The 21,406-nt window shown below is 45.9% G+C and overlaps 1 protein-coding gene and 1 long non-coding RNA gene across 3 annotated transcripts in view; both read left to right on the top strand.

The window, feature by feature from the left end:
* Nucleotides 1-21,406, top strand: part of RUNX1 (RUNX family transcription factor 1) — a 187,259-nt gene that overhangs the window by 108,724 nt on the left and 57,129 nt on the right. For both annotated transcript variants that reach the window (XM_085560672.1, XM_085560666.1), the window contains exon 5: nt 12,564-12,668. In XM_085560672.1, coding sequence (XP_085416798.1) covers nt 12,564-12,668 — 105 coding nt within the window. The remainder of the gene's footprint in view (nt 1-12,563; nt 12,669-21,406) is intronic.
* The window catches only part of LOC146768851 (uncharacterized), a 16,552-nt gene continuing 7,820 nt past the window's right edge, over nt 12,675-21,406 (top strand). Inside the window, exons 1-2 of the long non-coding RNA XR_014950093.1 lie at nt 12,675-15,897; nt 16,390-21,406. The exon at nt 16,390-21,406 is cut by the window's right edge and continues 7,820 nt beyond it. This is a non-coding gene — a long non-coding RNA (uncharacterized LOC146768851). The remainder of the gene's footprint in view (nt 15,898-16,389) is intronic.

The raw sequence follows: 21,406 nt of genomic DNA on the forward strand, positions 1-21,406 counted from the left end.
ATGGCAGGGACACCTCCCACTGTGCCAGGCTGCTCCAGCCCCAGTGTCCAACCTGGCCTTGGGCACTGCCAGGGATCCAGGGGAATCTGGGAATTCCATCCCAGCCCTGCCCACCCTGCCAGGGAACAATTCCTTCCTAATATCTGATATAAACCTTCCTTTTCTGAGTGGGAGCCATTCCCTGTGTGCTGTCCCTCCATCCCCTGGAATTTTCTCTCTCCATTCCTTGGAGAAGAGCAGCAGCTTCCAAACCCAGGGGAGGGGACAGAGGCTGCAGGTCAAGGCCAGCTGACCCCTCTGAGCTCCTGGGCTTGAGGCCTCCAGGGCTTGGGGGTGTTTTCCCCAGAAATCCCCCTGGGCTGGGGGAAGGGAAGAGGTGAGAGGTGGAATTTTGGACTTAATCCCAATCCGCTCGTGAATCTGGGCCTTAACCTCACCTTGTCTCTGTCATCCCTATAAAGTCTGGGGGATAATTTCTACCTCAAAAAGCTGATGAATGGTCTGAAATGAAAGCTGGGCTCAGGACTATCATTAGGCTTAAGGATCCCAAGGCATTTTCAGTGAGAATGTGGGAGAAGCTTTGCAGTGGAGCCATTTCATCCTGAATTGTCCTTTCCACCTGCTCTTCCTGTTTTTCCCTTTGCCCTGACCTCCTCAGCAGTGACACAGCAGTCAGGACAGCTTGTGGGTGGCACTTTGTGGAGGTCAGCTCATTTCTGAGCTCTCCACAAGCAGCCCAAGCTCTGCTCTACTTTGTTTAAACCAAAAATGATGTTGCAAGGAGGATAAAAAAAGCCAAAATTCCCTCATATTTATATCACAGCTTGGAATGAAATATTCAGATTTTGAGGAGCCCATGCACAGGAGCATCAGAAATTTCAATTAGAGCCATTTTTGGGGCAAAAATAACTCCACTCTCCCCAAATGTGTGTTCGACCATGATGTCGGTGGAAATTGAGTATCTCTAATTCAGGCCTTCAAATGTTTTAATAATAATAATTCTTGTTTCTAAGGGCTCCAGCTGAGATCTCCTTGTGCCGGGGCCAGGCACCCCAAGCCCTTCGTTCCTGCTGGGCTGTAATTATCGTCTCCACCCAAATTCATCAGAATTTTATGGTGGTTACTGCAGCAGCTCCACTTAGAGGTAGAAGCTGCTTGGCTTTTCCATTAAATGTTCTTCCTTCCCCCCCCGTCCCTGCTCCATGGGTTTCATGCTTTTAATCCATTTTGGAAACTTGATCTGCAGGCTTGCAGTCTCAGGCAGCATCCCACCCCAAAAATTCAGCACCAACAGGTCGCTGGGGTTGTTTTTGAGGATAAAAATCCCATTCAGAGGTTGGAGTCACTCTGGTGCACAGATACATCCACAGGAAGCACCACAAAGCCCCAAAGCCAGGATTTCCACGGGAGATCAGGATGCTGAGACACAAATGAGGCTCCTGGCAGCCAAATTCCTCCCAAAGCTCCAAACCCACTCTGGAGTTAGCCATGGGATGAAAATAGGAGAAATCCATCAGCAATCAACAGGAAAAAAGGATAATCTGAAAAGAGTTTGACATCAAATATTTATTTGGAGTACAGATTGATAAGGAGGTGGCATGCTACAGCCAGTGGAAGGGAATGGGAATTGGAATTTTCTTTGGATATTGGGAAGAAATTCTTCCCCAGAGGGTGGGCAGGACTGGGATGGAATTCCCAGGTTCCCCTGGATCCCTGGCAGTGCCCAAGGCCAGGTTGGACACTGGGGCTGGAGCAGCCTGGCACAGTGGGAGGTGTCCCTGCCATGGCTGGGGTGGGATGAGATGATTTTTAAGGTTCCTCCAACCCAATCCTTCCCCCAGTCCCACTCTGGGATTCTGCTGTAGGTCACCCTTCCTTCAGAGGCCTCCTCTTTTTTATGGCCTCTTTTATTTCCAGCCTCTCCCAGATTCTCAGGTATTTTCCTGCTTCAGCTCCTTCCTGAAGCCATTTCCTACCCGTGCAACTCGACTGCCACATTTTCATTCTCTGAACACAACAAATTGAGTTTTGTGTCCTCTGCTTGAGAACACTGACTGGAAAAATCCCACCAAGGTGGCAGCAGCAGCAGCCTGAGAGAGGGACAACAGGAATCCACTTGGAAAACTCCTTTTTTTCGTGAAATCCACAAACTTTTCCAAGGAATGCCCACCAAAAAATGTGCCATCAGGTGCCACCAGCTGCCCTGTTCCACACTTGCCAGGCTGGCAGGATGGTGGCATCACCCCAGCCCGCAGCCCGGGGAAGTGAAACCCCTCAGCAGCACAGAAGTGAAACTGGCTGCACACAAATTGTCAAATTCGAGTCGAGATCTCAAAAACATCTGCCTCCCTCCCCCCCAAAAAAAACCCAACCCCACAGACATTAAAATCGTGGCTGTTTTAGTGAGCTCGGTGCCACCCCTGCAGGGTTTCACGGCCTGTTGTGCCAGGGAGAGGCTCCCGAGGGCTCCGGGTGAAACGCTGAAGGTGTTGCCTGCTCCAGCAAGGGATAAAAAAGCAGCACTGAGGCAGAAATGTGGTCTGGAATTGGCATTGATGCGTTTTGGCACGCTGGCTGCTCGTCCCATCATTTCTCTGAGGGAAGGGGTTGGGATTTTGGTACCACTGCAGCACAGGAAAAGAGGGGAAAAGTGACTTTTGAACCCCCCTGTCACCTTCTTGAGGCAGCTGAGATTTCAGGGAGCAGCCCCAGACTCCTCCAGGGGAGCTTCCCAAGATATTTGTGCTTTTTTGGCATCCTGGGGTCCACCCAAACTCCTCTGAGCATCCCCCAGGGTCTGTCCATCCCTTTTTCAGGCACTTGCCACCCCAGGCAGCAGCCCCAGCCTCCTGCCCATGCTGGTTTTTCTCTTTTCATGGAATTTGGATCTGCCTGAGACTCCTCCCAAGCATTTTTGAGGAGCCTTTTCACCTCTCCTCCAAGGAATTGAAACCCCAGGTAGCATCAAAGCTCAGGGCCTGAGTTCCCTTGATTTGAAGAGCTGGAAAATAACACTGAGAGCTGCAGCAGCAGCAGCTCCCACCTCTGCCTGGGTCAGTATTTCACGCCTGCAGCTCAGGATGATATTTTTGACTTCTGAAAGAAGCAAATGATCAGGGAAAAAAATCTCCCCATGAGCGACAGGGACTTCCCTCATCACCCAGATAAAGTCAAATTCAACCTGGGTGCCTGCTGAGCCTGACAATGTCTCTATTACTTGATTCCAGTGATGTAATTTGGGTTGCTCAATGTAATTCCTGTGTTGCCCGAGGTTAAAAGTGTCAAAATAATTGGTGCATTTTGGCTGAGTGCCGTTATTTTGATTTCACCAAAAGAACTGAAAGGATTCCACCCCAAGACAAAACCTCCTGGGAATGCCACAGCAGCTCTGCTGCTTTCCAGCCCAGAATTGAAATTGTTGGCCAGGAAAAAAATGTGGAAAAAGGGAGGGGGAAAGTGTGGAGGGCATGTCTGGAGTGCTGCAGGGAGCTGGGAAGGAAAGGGAAGGGGAAATCCAGCACCAGCATGTCCCAGCAGGGATGAGCTGCTTTTCCAGCTTTATTGTGGGGGAAAAAAAAAAAAAAATCAGGATTTGGGAGCTGGGGAGGAAGTGGAAGGGAAAAATCCAGCAGCAGCCATGTCCCTGCTTTTCCAGCTTTATTGTGGAAAGAAAATCAGGATTTGGGAGCTGGGGAGGAAATGGAAGAGGGAAATACAGCACCAGCTACGTCCCTGCTTTTCCAGCTTTATTGTGGAAAAAAAAATCAGGATTGAGAGCTGGGGAGGAAAAGGAAAAGTGAAAATCCAAGACCAACCATGTCCTTGCAGGAATGAGTGGCAAGAAAATTCAGGATTTAGAAACTGGGAAGGAAAGGAAAAGGTAAAAGCCAGAATCAGACATGGATGGTAAAGCCAGGATCAGCTCAGGAATGAGCTCCTTTTCCAACCCTAGTGCATAAAAAAATCAGGATTTGGGGGCTGTGGAGGGAAGGAAAAGGGGAAAATCCAGCACCAGCCATGTGCCTGTAGGAATGAACTGCTTTTCCACCTTTATCGTGAAAAAAATCAGGATTTGGGAGCTGGGAAGGAAAGGAAATGGTAAAATCCAGGACCAGCTGTGTTCCCGCAGGAATGAGCTGCTTTTCCACCTTTATTGTGAAAAAAAATCCAATATTCCTGGGGATTCCAGTTTGCAGCAGGATCCCTTTTGGCCCCATAGAAATACAGAACAAAGCATTTATTGATTGAGAGCGCTGGAGATTTCATCTGGGTGAGGAGCTGCTGTGTAAACACTGAGAGAAGAACTTCCTGCAGTGAGAAATGTTCCCAAGGTCAGGTTTATCCTGCTTTGGCAGGAGGGAAGGAGGTGCATCTCCAAATTTCCAGTTTGGCACGTGCTTAAACCCCCAAAAAAACCCATAAAAATACAGGAACAGCTCTGTGCCCCCTGTGCTCGATTCACATGGGCAGTTCTTGGAACCAGGGAATGGTTTGGGTTGGGAAGGAGCTTAAAATTCATCCAGTGCCATGGGCAGGGACCTTCCTCTGTCCAGGGTGGTCCAAGCTGGCCGTGGGCACTGCCAGGGATGGGAAAGCCACAACTTTTCTGTGCCTCACTCTCAGAGGCAGGAATTCCTTCCCAAAATCCCATCGAAGCCTGCCCTCCTCCATCCTAAACCATCCCTGCCCCTCCATCCCAAACCATCCCTGATCCCCCATCCTAAACCATTCCTGATTCTCCATCCTAAACCATTCCTGATTCTCCATCCTAAACCATCCCTGATTCTCCATCCCAAACCATCCCTGATTCTCCATCCCAAACCATCCCTGATTCTCCATCCTAAACCATTCCTGATTCTCCATCCTAAACCATCCCTGATTCTCCATCCCAAACCATCCCTGATTCTCCATCCCAAACCATCCCTGATTCTCCATCCTAAACCATCCCTGCCCCTCCATCCTAAACCATCCCTGATCCCCCATCCTAAACCATCCCTGATTCTCCATCCTAAACCATCCCTGCTCTTCCATCCCAAACCATCCCTGATCCCCCATCCTAAACCATCCCTGATTCTCCATCCTAAACCATCCCTGCCCCTCCATCCTAAACCATCCCTGATTCTCCATCCTAAACCATCCCTGCTCTTCCATCCTAAACCATCCCTGATTCTCCATCCTAAACCATCCCTGATTCTCCATCCTAAACCATCGCTGCCCCTCCATCCCAAACCATCCCTGATTCTCCATCCTAAACCATCCCTGATTCTCCATCCTAAACCATCCCTGCCCCTCCATCCTAAACCATCCCTGCTCTTCCATCCCAAACCATCCCTGATTCTCCATCCTAAACCATCCCTGATTCTCCATCCTAAACCATCCCTGCTCTTCCATCCCAAACCATCCCTGATTCTCCATCCTAAACCATCCCTGCCTCTCCATCCTAAACCATCCCTGATTCTCCATCCTAAACCATCCCTGATTCTCCATCCTAAACCATCCCTGATTCTCCATCCTAAACCATCCCTGATTCTCCATCCTAAACCATCCCTGATTCTCCATCCCAAACCATCCCTGCCCCTCCATCCCAAACCATCCCTGATTCTCCATCCCAAACCATCCCTGCCCCTCCATCCTAAACCATCCCTGCCCCTCCATCCCAAACCATCCCTGCCCCTCCATCCCAAACCATCCCTGCCCCTCCATCCTAAACCATCCCTGCTCTTCCATCCCAAACCATCCCTGATCCCCCATCCTAAACCATCCCTGATTCTCCATCCCAAACCATCCCTGATTCTCCATCCTAAACCATCCCTGATTCTCCATCCTAAACCATCCCTGATTCTCCATCCTAAATCATCCCTGCCCCTCCATCCCAAACCATCCCTGCTCTTCCATCCCAAACCATCCCTGATTCTCCATCCCAAACCATCCCTGATCCCCCATCCTAAACCATCCCTGATTCTCCATCCTAAACCATCCCTGCCCCTCCATCCCTTGTCCCAAGTCCCTCCCCAGCTGTTTTGGAGCTCCTTTAAGCCCTGCAAAAGTCTCTTAAGTTCTCCCTGGTGCATTTTTCTGGGCCACCCCCCTCATTTGGGTGTTTGGACCGTTGGTCTGCGGTGGTCACAATGTACAAACCATCTCCAGCTGAGGTGAATAACAGCTTTATTTCATATTTAAATCCAGTGGCATCTGTGGTGCTGCTGGTAAACAAATCATGTGGGTTTGTTTGGTTTTTTTGGTTTGGTTTTTTTTTTTAATGCCTCTTGCACCAGCTGCAGTTTTGTTGGTTTTTTTTTTCCCCTCTTCTGATGAAACAGCACCAGCTCAAACATCAGAGGCAAAGTTTTAGCCTGTGCCAAACCATCACTGGTGGCTGAAGAAAAAAAGCTCCCACCTGAGCACAGAATTTTGCCTCGTGCAGGCTTTGAACACCTGCAAAAAAAACAAAAAAAAGAAAAAAAAAAGAAAAAAAACCAACAAAACTTTCACTCCCAGGATGAGCAGCTGTTAATTCATGAAGGGTCAAGTGATTTCAGCCCTTCTCAACTTCCTGATCCCATTTGGAGGGCTCAGAGATAAGAACCAGCAAAAAACTGTCCCCAGTGTCTGGGAGGTGACATTTGGGAATGGATGTGGGACGTGTGGGTGGCATCCTGGAGATGTTTAAATGCAGGAGAGCTGCTGGCTTTGGCAGGGAGCCGGGGGGATGCTGTCAGGAGCCAGAAAAATGGGGAAAATTGATCATTTAGCCTGGTTTAATACAGGTACAAAGGGGCTAAAAGGTAGAAAATGGATTAAAAAAACCTCCAAAATAAAATCATCCTGTTTCTTCCTAAAACCTGGAATTTTCTCCTTAATAGAATAGAAATGTCTGTAATGTCATTTGGGTTGCATTTGGGCCTCACATTTCATAGTTTTCCACCTATGCCTTTTGTCCTTGTCAGCACAGACATTCTCGGCTGCTTTCCTTCCTTTTTTTCTCCTGTTTTTTATTTAATAATTTACTGTAATGATTTTTTTAAAAAGAAAAAGAAAAAAAAAAAACCCAAACAACCAAACCAAATTTAATGGCACAAAGGTTTATTAGAGCAAAGCCCAAAAGTAAAAGGATTGCACCAAGCTCATCTCTTTGCCTTTCTCTCCCTCCTCCACAGCCAAATTTCTGAAGGTTTCACTACATTTTTTTCCTGTTCCCACTGGGATGAGCCTTGATCCATGGATTCAGTGGCTTTTTCGAGGGGTCAAAATGAAGTGAGAGGTTCGAGGACAGGGATCTGGGTTCTGGCAGGGATCTTCCTTCTTTCCAAAATGTAATTCCCTGTCTCACCACATACAGCACCCAATAAAACAGAGAGAGAATTTAAAAATATATATTTTATTTACTGAACTAATCTGCAATATTTCCATCTGACTTCCAGTTTGGGGTTTGGCACCTGCTGCTCTGCTAGAACACAAAATCAATTTATTTCATCAGAAGGTTCTAGATAGAAAATAAGTGCAAGGAAACCCCCAACGATGGTGAAATGCACTGAAATGTGGCCATAATTCCAGTCCCCAAAAGCAGAATAAAGAAGAAGAGGCAGAAATCCACAAGGATCATCCAGTGCAACACTCAAGTGAACTGCCTGGACAGGGATGTTCCTCTTTTCCAAAACAGAATTCCCTGTATCACTAAATACAACACCTGAAACCGAGAGAGAATTTAAAATATACTTTATTTACTGAACTATTTCCATCTTGCTTCCAGTTTGGGTTGTTTTTTTTTTTGTTGTTGACTGCTCTGCTAGAACACGGTTTAAATTCATTTCTTTAGAAGGTTCTGGAGAGGTTTCTATAGAGAAAATAAATGCAGGGAAAACCCCAACAACAATGGAGCAAAACATGGACATAATTCCAGTCTACAAGAACAGGGATGTTCCTCCTTTCCAAAACATAATTGATTGTAACACTAAATACAACACCTAGACCACTGAAACAGAGAGAGAATATAAAAATATACTTTATTTACTGGACTAATCTGCAGTATTTCCATCTTTATCCATCTTTATTTTCCATGCTTTATTCACTGGACTGATCTGCAGGATATCTGCAGATTAGAGATAATATTAGAGATCAATTAGAGATTAATTAGAGGTTATATCTCCTTTTTCCCTCTGCCCATGCAGCCACTTTTTTTAGAAGTGTTCCTCCTGATGGTGACAGTGCTCAGGGATGACTCAAGCAGGGCACAGGAGCTTCATGTGACCGTGGTGTCACCCAGGGTTCATTTGTCCCCTGGGTTCCTCCCAGACCTTCCCGGGGCAGCAGCTCAGGAGCCTCCAGAGCTCTGCAGGTCCTGGAGACCCCTGGGATCCTGCTGGGGGGGAGCTGCTCCTGCTCCAGCCTCTGGAGGAGGAAGGACCTGGAATGGGGCTCCAAATTTCTGTGTTTCAGCACAGGGCACAGGCTGAGGCTTTGATCTTGGAGGTCCAGCATGGAATCATGGAGATGCCTGGGTTGAAGGGATGATATCAGAAAATTCCTGAATTCCTGAGGCTGGAAAAGCCCTCCCAGCCCATGGAGTGCCAGCTGGGCCCCATGGCCACCTTGTCCCCAGCCCAGAGCTCTGAGTGCCACCTCCAGGTGCTCTTTGGGCACCTCCAGATGCCCTCCTGGGATGACTCCAGCTCCTGGCCACATCCACCTTCAGCTCCTGCTGTCCCAGGTGGGGGGAGGTGGATGCTGGAGACCACCCTGGAAACAAGAGCCTGACACAAACTCCCAGGGATGAGTTTCCCTCACTTGAAACGTCTCCTTCCCTTATCATGGAATTCCCGGGGCTGGCAAAGCCCTCCCAGCCCAGAGAGTCCCAGCTGGGCCCCATGCCCACCTTGTCCCCAGCCCAGAGCACTCAGTGCCACCTCCAGGGGACACCTGCAGGGATGGGCACTGCAAAGCTCCCTGGGCAGCCCCTGCCAGGGCCTGAGCACCCTTTCCATGGGGAAATTGCTGCTGCTGTCCCAGCTGAGCCTGCCCTGGCCCAGCCTGAGGCTGTTCCTCTTGAACTTTGTGCTTTGTTCTTCTTCTGAAGTTCTCCCAGTTTTGCCCAGTCTCAAGGGACCTCCTTGAGCAGCCGTATAAACGTGAGGACAACTCAGAATCCACCTGAAGTGATGGAGTCCCCATCCCTGGAGGTGTCCAAGGAATTCCTGGAGGTGGCACTGAGTGCTCTGGGCTGGGGACAAGGTGGGCATGGGGCAGAGCTGGAACTCCATGGGCTGGGAGGGCTTTTCCAACCTCAGGGATTTGGGATTCTGTGACTTCAGCTGCTAAATCAGTGACACCTGAAGGCTCTTTTGAAGTCCAATCTCTACCAAACCCCCCAAGAGAGTGCCCAGGTAACATTTCCAACCTCAGCCTTGTATTATTACAAGGTAATAATTACAGGTAATTATTACAGGTAATATTTCTAGCTCCAGCCAGGACTTCTCCTGTACCCATTCCTGTTTCTGGAAGGGTTCTGACCTTACCCCTCTCGCAATAATGAACATTCCCAAAAGATTTCTCCTCCCTTGGTTGGGAGGGAAGAGCTGATGGGAGCAGTGAATCCTGAGCTGTGCCCTCACACATTTGAGCCCTTGATGTCTGTGGGAAGGGTTTCCAAAGGCAGAGCCCTGTCCCACCTCTGGAGAATTCCATCCTTGTGCCTGTATCAGGAACCACCAGGAATAGTTCTAGAGACAAACGGGGTCTGAAGCAGCTCTTGCACCCCAAAACCCCTTTCATCCTCATCAAAGACCCCCAGGATGACCCCAGAACCATTGGCTTCCATCCACACAGCCCCGAGCTGATTTCTGGGAGGTTTTCCATCTATTTATGGGAGAGTTGAGCCCAGAGCTCTCGGATTTTGATGTTAGCTCATGGTGCTGCTTTGCTGTGACTGCTGTGACACTTTGAGTGGGACTTTTGGAGGCTCCCTAACAAGGCCAGAGTTTCAGGATGACTTTTGGGTGTGTTTGGTCCCTTTTTCCTGTCACCAGCAAGGTCAGGACCTCTCTGCCTGACTCAGTTTTGGGCAATCCGTCTGTACAGACACTCTGGGTGTATTATGCAAGCGTTGTTGAAAATAAAATCTGTATCATAACCCATAAAAACCAGGAGATGTTTATGGCCCTGCTGTCATCCCAAAGCAGGAGTACCCACAAACCCCACATTCAACTCCCAACCCCTCCAATCCAGCCTTTGTCAACCAGCCCCATAAACGATGAATAATTCAGGAATGATAAAAGCACTTAATAAAGCTGGCTGGAAAGGGGGCAGGAGAAGCAGGGGATAAAAGCCAGGTGGAATTGCTGGCAAGAAGCAGTGACCAAATTTATGGTTCTGGAGGCTGTGCTTAACCAGGATGTGCTTCAGGAGGACAAGGAGGGACCCAAATATCCTCCAGCTCATGGCACAGCCCCACACAGGTTCACTCCAGTCTGTTCTGGAAAAAAAATCTTTTAAAAAAAGAAAATCAGCTCTACCTTCTTCTTTCTTCTGCTCTTGTAGACTGGAATTACAGCCACGTTTTGCTCCATTGTTGTTGGGGTTTTCCCTGCATTTATTTTCTCTATAGAAACCTCTCCAGAACCTTCTAAAGAAATGAATTTACACCATGATTTGGCAGAGCAGTTGATTAAAAAAAAAACCCAAACTGGAAGCAAGATGGAAATACCGCAGATTAGTTCAGTAAATAAAGTATATTTTAAATTCTCTATCGGTTTCAGGTGTTGTATTTAGTGATACAGGGAATTCTGTTTTGGAAAAGAGGAACATCCCTGTCCAGGCAGTTCACTTGAGTGTTGGACTGGATGATCCTTGTGGATTTCTGTCTCTTCTTCTTTATTCTGCTTTTGGGGACTGGAATTATGGCCACATTTCAGTGCATTTCACCATTGTTGGGGGTTTCCTTGCACTTATTTTCTATCTAGAACCTTCTGATGAAATAAATTGATTTTGTGTTCTAGCAGAGCAGCAGGTGCCAAACCCCAAACTGGAAGTCAGATGGAAATATTGCAGATTAGTCTGGTAAAAAATATATATATATTAAATTCTCCCTCTGTTTTATTGGTCTAAATGTTGTATTTAGTGATACAGGGAACTCTATTTTGGAAGGAGGAAGATCCCTGTCCATTTTAGATTTCTATTTAATATTCTATTTATTTTCCATTTACATTTTTATTGACATTTATATCAAAATTTGGCCTTATTGATAGATCTATTTCTATTTCATTTTTACATTTCTATTTAATAGACTATTTACATTTTAATTGAGATTTTTATTGAAATTTCTATGGAAATTTCTGTTTAAATTTGGCCTTATTTATAGAGCTAACAGAAGGAAACAACAAAAACGTGTGGAAGGGAAGAAATTCCTCACTCAGGCTGGGGCCAGGTGGGGAAATGAGGGAGAGGGAGGAAAAAGAAACCCTGAGTTCTGCAGCAGTTCAACAAACTCAAAATGGAGCCCATCTCTCTCTCTGCAAGGCCTTTTAAGGATCAACTGTCCAATTAAGAAATGACACCTCAATTATTTTCACTTTTAACCCAATACCCAACCACCCGTGCCCGCAATGGGACTTTTTTATCCAATTGCACAAAACCACCCAAACCCCTGGAGAAGGAGGTGAAGGAGAAGGAGCAGCCTCCACCCTAAAACCTCCATCTTGCTTTATATCTATTCCTGCATTCTAAACCCTTCAACTCTGAGTTTCCACCCTGTGCTATCACACACTTCCATTCCAACTCCACACCTGTAATCTCAGTTTTATTATGGAATTTTGGAAGCTTCTCCACAGCCTCAGGTCAGTGCAGTGTTCTCCTGGGGGTCAGTGCCTGGCAGCACAGAAAGTCTGAAATTCTCAGTAAAACCAGGGTTCCAACAGATCACTTTTCCCAAAACAGAGCCATGCCTTGCACAGAACAACTTGGAAAAACCTTCACAATTTTCTTACTGAATAAAAGAGAAACTGAGCCTTCTCCTCTGCTGTGGCTTTGTAAAATATTTTATTTCTCTGTGGATGAGCTGTAGAGATTTTTTTTTTATTTTTCCCATTCCCTTCTTTCTTGGCATTGCAGTAGCAGCTGATTTTCAGAGGGCTCTGCTCCTGCTCTGCACCCCCTTCTCTTGGGTTTGAAAAGTGCTGCTGCTCAGATTGCCGTGGCACTGTTGGAAAAGCCAGCCACGATTTCCCAACCTCCCTGGACGAAATCCCTTTAGAAATCCCAGGTAACACAGCAGAGTCAGGAATAATATCAGATAAACCCTGACTCTTAGGGGTAACCGCCTTTTCCTTCACAAACAAAGCGCAGATGATTTAAATATAAATTAATTTTGTTTCCCCGAAAGCTTTGAGCAGTTGCCACGGAGGGAAGGAATCCAGCACCAGGATTCTACACCCCATAAAACCTTTTCAGTGCCTTGCAGGGTGTTCGAGCTCTACCAGAAACGAGGAGTTTGCTTTGCACAACACTTGCTCAAGGATTTTTTTTTTTTTTTTCTCAGTAACATTTTCTTTTTTTCTTTTTTCCTGTTGCAGGGAAAAGCTTCACTCTGACTATCACAGTCTTCACAAACCCTCCCCAAGTGGCCACGTACCACAGAGCCATCAAGATCACGGTGGATGGACCTCGGGAACCCCGAAGTAAGTGAGCTCAGGAGACAATTCCCAGAGGGATAAACTGATTTAATGGAGGGGCTCATCCCCATCCACACCAAATCCAGCAGCATGTGGAGAATTGGGAATGTTTTAAGCTTTAAAATGGTTTTTATCCTGCCCTCCTGAAGTGTTCTTTCTCACTGGTGTCCAGCTGATCCAGTGACTTGCATTTCTGAAATATCCAGCCAGGCCTGGCTTGGTCCAAAGCCAAGAGCTGACAGAAGGGATGCTGGTAAAAGGTGGGCAGTGAATACCTGGCACATCATTGCTTGCTTTTCAAATGTTAAGGGCATTTTAAAGCATTGCAAACCAATATGGCATTGATCAAAACCTTCAGGCTCAGCCATCCTGCAAACAAGAATAAATGCCATGGTTTGCTGCTTCGTGGAGTTCCCTGAGCCGCACAGCAAATCTATCCTCACAGCAAATCTTTCCTTTCCTTTCCTTTCCTTTCCTTTCCTTTCCTTTCCTTTCCTTTCCTTTCCTTTCCTCTCCTTTCCTCTCCTTTCCTCTCCTTTCCTCTCCTTTCCTCTCCTTTCCTCTCCTTTCCTCTCCTTTCCTCTCCTTTCCTCTCCTTTCCTCTCCTTTCCTCTCCTTTCCTCTCCTTTCCTCTCCTTTCCTCTCCTTCTCCTTCTCCTTCTCCTTCTCCTTCTCCTTCTCCTTCTCCTTCTCCTTCTCCTTCTCCTTCTCCTTCTCCTTCTCCTTCTCCTTCTCCTTCTCCTTCTCCTTCTCCTTCTTTCTGCTTCTCCTTCTCTCTTCCCTTTTTTAAAACAATAAAGCACAAGGAGGAGCTGACGGATTTGCTGTTCCCAGGGAATGCCTGCCCTGCACTCAGGGGTTGCTTTGTTTGGGTGCTGAGGGCAGCCAGCTCTGTCTGGGTGAAATGCAGTGAGGGTGGAGCAGATGTGCAAGGAGACATCACAGAATCAGGAAATGCTTTGGGGTGGAAGGGATATTAAAGATCATTTCATCCCACCCCAGATACCTTCCACTGTCCCAGGCTGCTCCAACCTGGCCTTGGGCACTGCCAGGGATCCAGGGGAATCTGGGAATTCCATCCCAGCCCCGCCCACCCTGCCAGGGAACAATTCCCAATTCCCAATCTCCCACCCAGCCCTGCCTTCCTTCAGCTTAAAGCCATTCCCTGTGCGCTGTCCCTCCATCCCTGGAAATTGTCTCCAGCTTTCCTGGGGCTCACCCTGAGCTCAGCCCAAAGCTTCTCCTGTGCAGGTGAACAATCCCAGCTGTGCCAGCCTTTCCTGCCAGCAGAGCTGCTCCATCCCTCTGCTCATCAGAGGCAATCTTGGCCCCAGTCACCACCCCAACGGGGCATTTGCATATTGTTATCAAAATGTAAATTGAGGTTTGGGATGAGTTCCTTGCACCCCTCCCACACTCTTGGCAGAAGTTCTGGATGTTGCTTAAGTGGAATTGTCCCGGGAGAGCAGAGCAGCAGGACTCAAACACCCTCCAGGGAATGAGACTCACAGCTTGGGGCTGCTTAACCAGGAAAGAAATGTTTCATCCTTCAACTAAAGTAGCTTAGACAACTCAGGTTTTCTTCTGGAGCCTTAATTCACCTGAGTTGCGTCACGAACCATGTTTGTTGTGGAAAAATCTGAGATATTTTTTGGATTTGAGAACAGGCCTTAAAACAAATACTCTGTCAGAGTAAGGCTTCTCATTTATTTATTCTTATTTCTTTGGCTTGTTGTTTGGGTTTTTTTAATATAAATTGTGGTTGAATTGTCCCTGAAAAATATCCTCAGTGAACTAGGCAGCTGTGCACATAAAAAATATATTTGCATATTCAAATTATAGATTTGCATATGCAATTACCTGGGCATGCTCACGGTTTACAGACAATGAATAAACTTTAGTTCTTTGAGTATGCATCTGCTTGAAACAAAATCCTCCTGCAGGCAAAGCTTCTGTTGGAAATCAATTCTTCAGTTGGTAGGAGAGTTAATATTTAATGAGATTCTGCATTTTAAAAAGGAAGTGGAGATATGATCCAGACGGAAGCAGCGCTCCTATCTGCCCGACCCAAATGCATGCAAAGGATTCCCTGGAATTCAGATCCCTTGTTTGAGGCAAATAAACTGCACAGTGAGCGAGGTTTTCATGAGGAAACCTTGGGCTCCCAGCAGCAGGAATCCCCCCAGCAGGAATTCACAGCTTTTTTATCGCTGGGTCATTCGTGACACCGATTGTGGGATCATGGAAGGGTTTGGGTGGAAGGGATTGAAGCTCATCCCATCCCACCCCTGCCATGGCAGGGACACCTCCCGCTGTCCCAGGCTGCTCCAAGCCCATTGTCCAACCTGGCCCTGCCAGGGATCCAGGGGAATCTGGGACACCTCTCCCAAGGCTTCACCACCCTCTGAGGGAAGAATTTCTTCCCAAACCCCATCTAACCCTGCCATCTCTTTAAAATCATTCCCCTTTTCCTGTCACTCTCTGTCTGTATAAAAAGTCCTTCTCTTTTTAGAACCTCTGAGCTCTCCCTGGAGCCTTCTCCTCCCCAGGCCGCCCACCCCCATCTCTCCCAGCTTTTCCAATTATTCCATTTTGCTTCCTTCATTTTTAAGTGGGCTTCAAAGTCCTCAAATTTGACTTCTCACCAGGATTTCCAAATCACAGCCATGACCACTCTGATGTTTGTTCCCTAAATTCCTTTGATGGCCACATGGATTGGCCTGGATCCGTGGTGAGCCCTGTCACACCAGGCCTGCCGTGGACTGGAGGGATTTAGAAGGATATCAGCTTTCTTGGATTGGGATGGGAATCAAAACAAAAACTGCTGGATTTGAGTGTTTTCCTCTCAGTAATCAATATTTGGGAACATTCCCTCAATCTGTTACTCACTCAGTCACTTGAGCTGAAGGAATTCCAAAGAGGCCAAGATGTGTTTTCTCCTGATTCACCAGAGATCTGTGGAGCAAAATGAGAATGTGGGAACAAAATGAGATCCTGCTGTCTTCCAGAGATCTAGAAACACCTGCTGAGCTCCAAAACCAACTCCAACAACAGTTTTTGATTCATTCCCCAAAACCAACTCCAACAAAAATTTCTTTGATTCATTTCCTTCGTGGCTTTGATGGTTCTCAGACAGCCTGGATTCCAATAAATGCAAGGGGAAATTCAGATTAAGGATTAGAAACAATTTTTCCCTGCCAGAGTGGTCAGGCTTTGGGATGAGCTGCCCAGGGAGGTTTGGAATCACTGGAATTGTCCCAGAGGAGTCTGATGTGCCCTTGGGGACAGGGTTGGGGTGATGCTGGTGGGGTTGGGTGATCCTGGAGGGTTTTCCCAGCTTGGTTCTGGGATTCTGAGAAGATCCAGCACTTCCTAAACTCCACCTTCAGGGCAGGTCGGACAAGTCAAACTCTCTGGTGCTCAGCCTGGAGCAAAGGAGGCTCAGGGTCCCTCATTGCTCTGCAGAGCTCCTGCCAGGAGGGGCAGGGACAGGAGGAGAGGAAATGGCCTCAGGTGGCACCAGGGGAGGCTCAGGTTTTTAAAACAGCTCCTGTGAAACTGAACAAAAAATGGTCACCCAGATTCCTCTGGTGGATCTTTTCCTGGCTGTCCCCTGGATCTCTGGGAGATAGGAACATCTGAGAGTCGCTGTTGGGGTTTCTGTAGAGCTTTGGAACATTTCTGTCCCTCACAGAGTGGTCAGGCCTTGGGATGAGCTCCCAGGGAGCTTTGGAGTCACTGGAATTGTCCCCGAGGAGTCTGGATGTGGCCTTGGGGACAGGGTTGGGGTGATGCTGGTGCTGAAGGTGGGACTGGGTGATCCTGAAGGGTTCTTCCAACCTTTCTGGGATTCTGTGGCTTTTGGGCTGTCTGGGATGTGTGGAGGTGACGACAGGTGACAATAACACTGTCACAGGGCCACCTTTGCTCTGCACAAAGGCCTGTGGACATTTTCAAATGTTAAGGGCATTTCAAAGCATTGCAAACCAATATGGCATTGGTCAAACCCTTCAGGCTCAGCCACCCTGCAAACAGGAATAAATGCCATTATCCCATCATCCCATTATCCCATTATCCCATCATCCATGGTTGCTGGGGTGTCCAGCTCTTTGTCCAGCAGCACATCTAAATTTGCACTCCAAATTGTGATAAATTCCTATTTGTGGGAATTCATTTTTCTTTTTTGCCCCTTGGATTCCTGTCTGTGCCTACCCAGAGAAAACTTCTCAAATTGTCACAGCTCGTAGAGAGAGCCAAGGTACTTAAAAACCTGGCTCTTCCTCCCCTGCTTTCATTATGGATTTTTAAAACCTCTTTTGAACTGAGCATTTTTATCCCCCACTTCTGAATAAATGCTTATTTTCAAAATGGATTTTTTTCTTTTTTCTGAAAAGAAATCCTGCTGCACTGTCAGGGAGAAGGGCAGGATGACCTAACCCATCATTTTCTTCTCCAACTTCTCTGATTCTATGATTCATAAAGCAATTTCTGTTTTTATGAGCAAGGTCCACAGGGAAAATCATTAGCAGAAACCAGATCAAGAGTAGTGCTCCTGATGAAAATACTTTTGGTTAGGAAACTTGGTAGAAATAGTCTGAGTCCTAAATTAAATATTTCCCTTAGGCCATTTGACCTGCTGTGTACATCTACTGAAAAATTAGGGGTTTTTTCTCCTTTTGACTGCTTTTTTCTGCTTTTCCTCATTGAATTGTTTTAACCTACATAGCTCTGAAAAATTCACTCATGGCCCAGGTGCCTGACAGTGATATGAAAGGAAAAAGCTACATGGATTTAGATTAAAGTTGAGATGGGCATTAAATGTGATTATTCCCTGTTCGATATGTAGTCTTCCCAAATACTTTTGGGAAAAAAAAATATATCCAAGGGTGGGATGTTGAAGCGTGGGGAAAGAGGGAATATATTGCCGAGCAGGAGTTGAGAAGGAGCCTAAAAATCTGCTGGGTCTGTTCTGAAGGAAGTCTTGTCCTACCTGAGGTCATTTTTAGGGAAACCTCAAGAACCTTTTCCTTATAGAAAAATAACAAAAGCCAAACTTTTCTCCAAAAAAAACCTTTCCATTATTTCAGCAGGCTGAAGTAATATTAATGCCTTTATTTCTTGCGGATTTTCTGCTGCAAGTGCCTCATTTTGGAAGCTGAGGCTGAATTGTACCAAATAACAACTTAGAAACCATGTAAAAATGAACCATTTCGTAATTGGAAAATACCCAATATTTAAATTTTGGTGGTGAATTAGGATTAAATTTTAGTGGAGGGATTCAGATTTGGTAACTCTTCTCCAAAAGAGTTACTTAGGAGAAAAGACAGGAAGGAGGTCCCAGCCCAGGAGGAGCTGGAGCTGCTGCAGAGAGCCCAGAGGAGGCTCCAGGATGAGCAGAGGGATGGAGCAGCTCTGCTGGCAGGAAAGGCTGGCACAGCTGGGATTGTTCACCTGCACAGGAGAAGCTTTGGGCTGAGCTCAGGGTGGCCTGGCAGGGCCTGGAGGAGGCCCAGGAAAGCTGGAGAGAGACAATTTCCAGGGATGAAGGGACAGCACACAGGGAATGGCTTCAAAGTGAAAAATTCACATTTAGATCACATAATTAGGAAAAATTTCCTCCCTGTGAGGGTGGGCAGGCCCTGGCACAGCCGGGGCTGCCCCTGGATCCCTGGCAGTGCCCAGGGCCAGCTTGAGATGGGGCTGGAGCAGCCTGGAGTAGATGAAGATGTCCCTGCCCATGGACCTGGCTGATCTTTAATGTCTCTCCCAACCCAAATCATTCCATGATATAAATTCTCTACGAAAGCAAAGTCACCTCTTTTCCAATATATGCTTCCAATTTTTTTTTTTTTCCGGTTTTGAACCAAACTTACAAATCTCTGAATTCTAACAGATAAAGGAGCTCATTAAGGAAAGACAGGAATTCTTGGTTTCAATGCTTTTTGTCTGGAGATAAAACTGATTATTTCATGGCACTCTTCCAGCCACTCCTAAGCTTTTCTTCCTTATATCCCATCTAACCCTGCTGTCAGACACTTTAAAGCCATTCCCCATTTTGCTGTCACTCCATGCCCTGGTGAAAATCCCTCTCCAGCGTTTTTGTAGCCCCTTTATGTATTTAAGGAATTCAACTGGTTGGCAATGCAAAGGATTGTTCAATTTGTAGGAATTCCTGGCACGACGCAGTGATGCTGAGGATCCTTTACGTCCTATCAATAAATTCAACCTCATTAGGTTTTTAACACTCCCATCCTTGAGGATTTAGGGTGCAGACACTCCTTTTCCATGTGGGATGGGATTCTTTTCCCTGGCATTTATCAATCTCTCTGCTGAGGCTGGAGGGTTGAGATGGGAGATGTGAGGCAGGGGATTTGTAATTTATTCAGTTTAATGGAATGGTCAAATATGTGGAGCAGGAGACCTGGTGACAACACTGCTTTTCAGGGAGTGCAGTAGATCCTAGAGAATTGCTTCCCAAATAATTTTGGGATTTTTAAAATAAAACACAGAAGTGTTGGCAGGCCGAGCTCATTCCTTGAGAAATCAGGGACTCGGGAAGCCAGAGCTGCTCACTGTGGGTTAGGAATGAAGTTAAGTCTGGCCTAGTCCTGCAGAAATTATTTCAGCTCCTTTTCTTAGTCACTTCATCCCACACAGCTCTTTTTTCACCCCTCTTGAATTAACATGATTTTCCAATCAAATGCTTTTGATGTCTCTCTGCTGAATATCCTATTTACATTTTTATTTCTATATATTTCTATATATAATTTCTATATTATAATTTCTATTGAAATGTCTATTGAAATTTGGCCTTCTTTATCAAGCTATTTCGATTTCATTTTTACATTTTCATTGAAATTTCTATTGAAATTTCTATTGAAATTTCTATTGAAATTTCTATTGAAATTTAGCCTTATTTATAGACCTATTTCTATTTCATTCTAACATTTTTATTTACATTCCTATTGAAATTCAGCCTTAGTTATAGAATTATTTCTATTTAATTTTTACATTTTTATTTACATTCCTATTGAAATTTCTACTGAACTTTGGCCTTATTTATAGACCTATTTCTATTTAATTTTTACATTTTCGTTGAAATTTCTATTGAAATACCTATTGAAATTTGGCCTTATTTATAGAGCAATTTTTATTTAATTTTTAAATATGTATTTACATTCCTATTGAAATTTCTATTGAAATTTGGCCTTATTTATAGACTTATTGCTATTTCATTTTTACATTTTTATTTACATTCCTATTGAAATTCCTATTGAAATTTGGCCTTATTTATAGACCTATTTCCATTCAATTTTTACATTTGTAGTTACATTTCTACTGAAATTTCTATTGAAATTTAGCCTTATTTATAGAGCCATTTCTATTTCATTTTTACATTTGTGTTTACATTTCTATTGAAATTTCTACTGAACTTTGGCCTTATTTATAGACCTATTTCTATTTAATTTTTACATTTCTATTGAATATCCTATTTACATTTCTCCTGAATGTCTCCTTGATGTCTCTGCTGAAATCAGAAATGCTCTGAACGGTGACAAAGCCAGCATCAGCCGAACGTAGATTATTTCTGAACATGCCTGGCTAGGCTTGACTTTCTCTTGCCAACTTGCACTCTCTACAAAGGTTTTGTAGCTGTTAAAAGAAGAATATTCAGATCTTTGGGGAAGAGAACATTTTCCATAGGAATAGGAAAAATTGAGGGAACAAAAGATTTGAGGCAGAGACAGGCTGGGAAATGATGGGCCTGGAGTTGGAGGAGGTGCCTGCTGTGGGTTTTTGGGAGTTATTTTGCCTTTGGGGAGTTATTTTGTGCAGTGGAGGTGCCTGCTGTGGGTTTTAGGGAATTATTTTGCCTTTCCCCTTCCCAGAAGGAGATTTTCTGGCAAAGCTGGGCTGTGTGAGCATCAATCCCGCTGTCCCTCGGGACTGGCGGGTGAGAAGTTTTCCTTCAGCGTTTTCCTTCCCTCCGTGAGCTGATCCCTCCTTCCTCAGCTCCTCGGGGGGCTGGCAGAAGGCAGAGGGAAACTTTCACCCCTCGTGGAGAGCTCAGACATTTCTGTTTGCCAAAGAAGATTTTAGCAGTGCAGGATATTTTTTAAAGCCTCCGTTTTTGAGGAGATTCCTTATTTACGGGTTCCCCGAAACACCGCATGTGTGAGGGAAAGGCTGGAGGAAGCTACGTGGCATTTTCAGTGAACAGCACCTATTTTCTTCTTAAAATACAGCTGCAAGGAGTGAAAATCTGTTGGAATTTGAGATTTTCTGTGCTGCCAGGCACTGACCCCCAGGAGAACACTGCACTGACCTGAGGCCGTGGAGAAGCTTCCAAAACGGAATGACAGAACTGGGATTGTGGGATTGGAGTTTGAATAGAAGTGTGTGATATCACAGGGTGGAAAACTTAGAATTTAAGGGTTTAGAATGCAGGAATATATATGGAGCAAGCCAAAACCTGGCAAAAATCCACCTGCACTGCAGCTCCTCCGGGCTTTGCCTGCCCTGGATTTTCAGCTGGAGCATTCCCTCCTTGCAGGCCCCCACAAAACACCTCAGACTTTTGCTTCATGGTGGTGAAGAATGGAAAAAGGGTTTTTTACTTTTGCTCTGCCCCTCCATTTGTGCTCCTGCTCTTTGGGTGCCAGGGTTGAGTTGAGGTGTTGGGGATGGGTTGAATTTGATGATCTTGAAGGTCTCTTCCGACCTGGTCATTCTGGGATTCTGCA

The sequence above is a fragment of the Lonchura striata genome, chromosome 1 (genome assembly GCF_050655825.1).
Source record: "Lonchura striata isolate lonStrDom1 chromosome 1, ASM5065582v1, whole genome shotgun sequence".
NCBI lineage: Eukaryota > Metazoa > Chordata > Aves > Passeriformes > Estrildidae > Lonchura > Lonchura striata.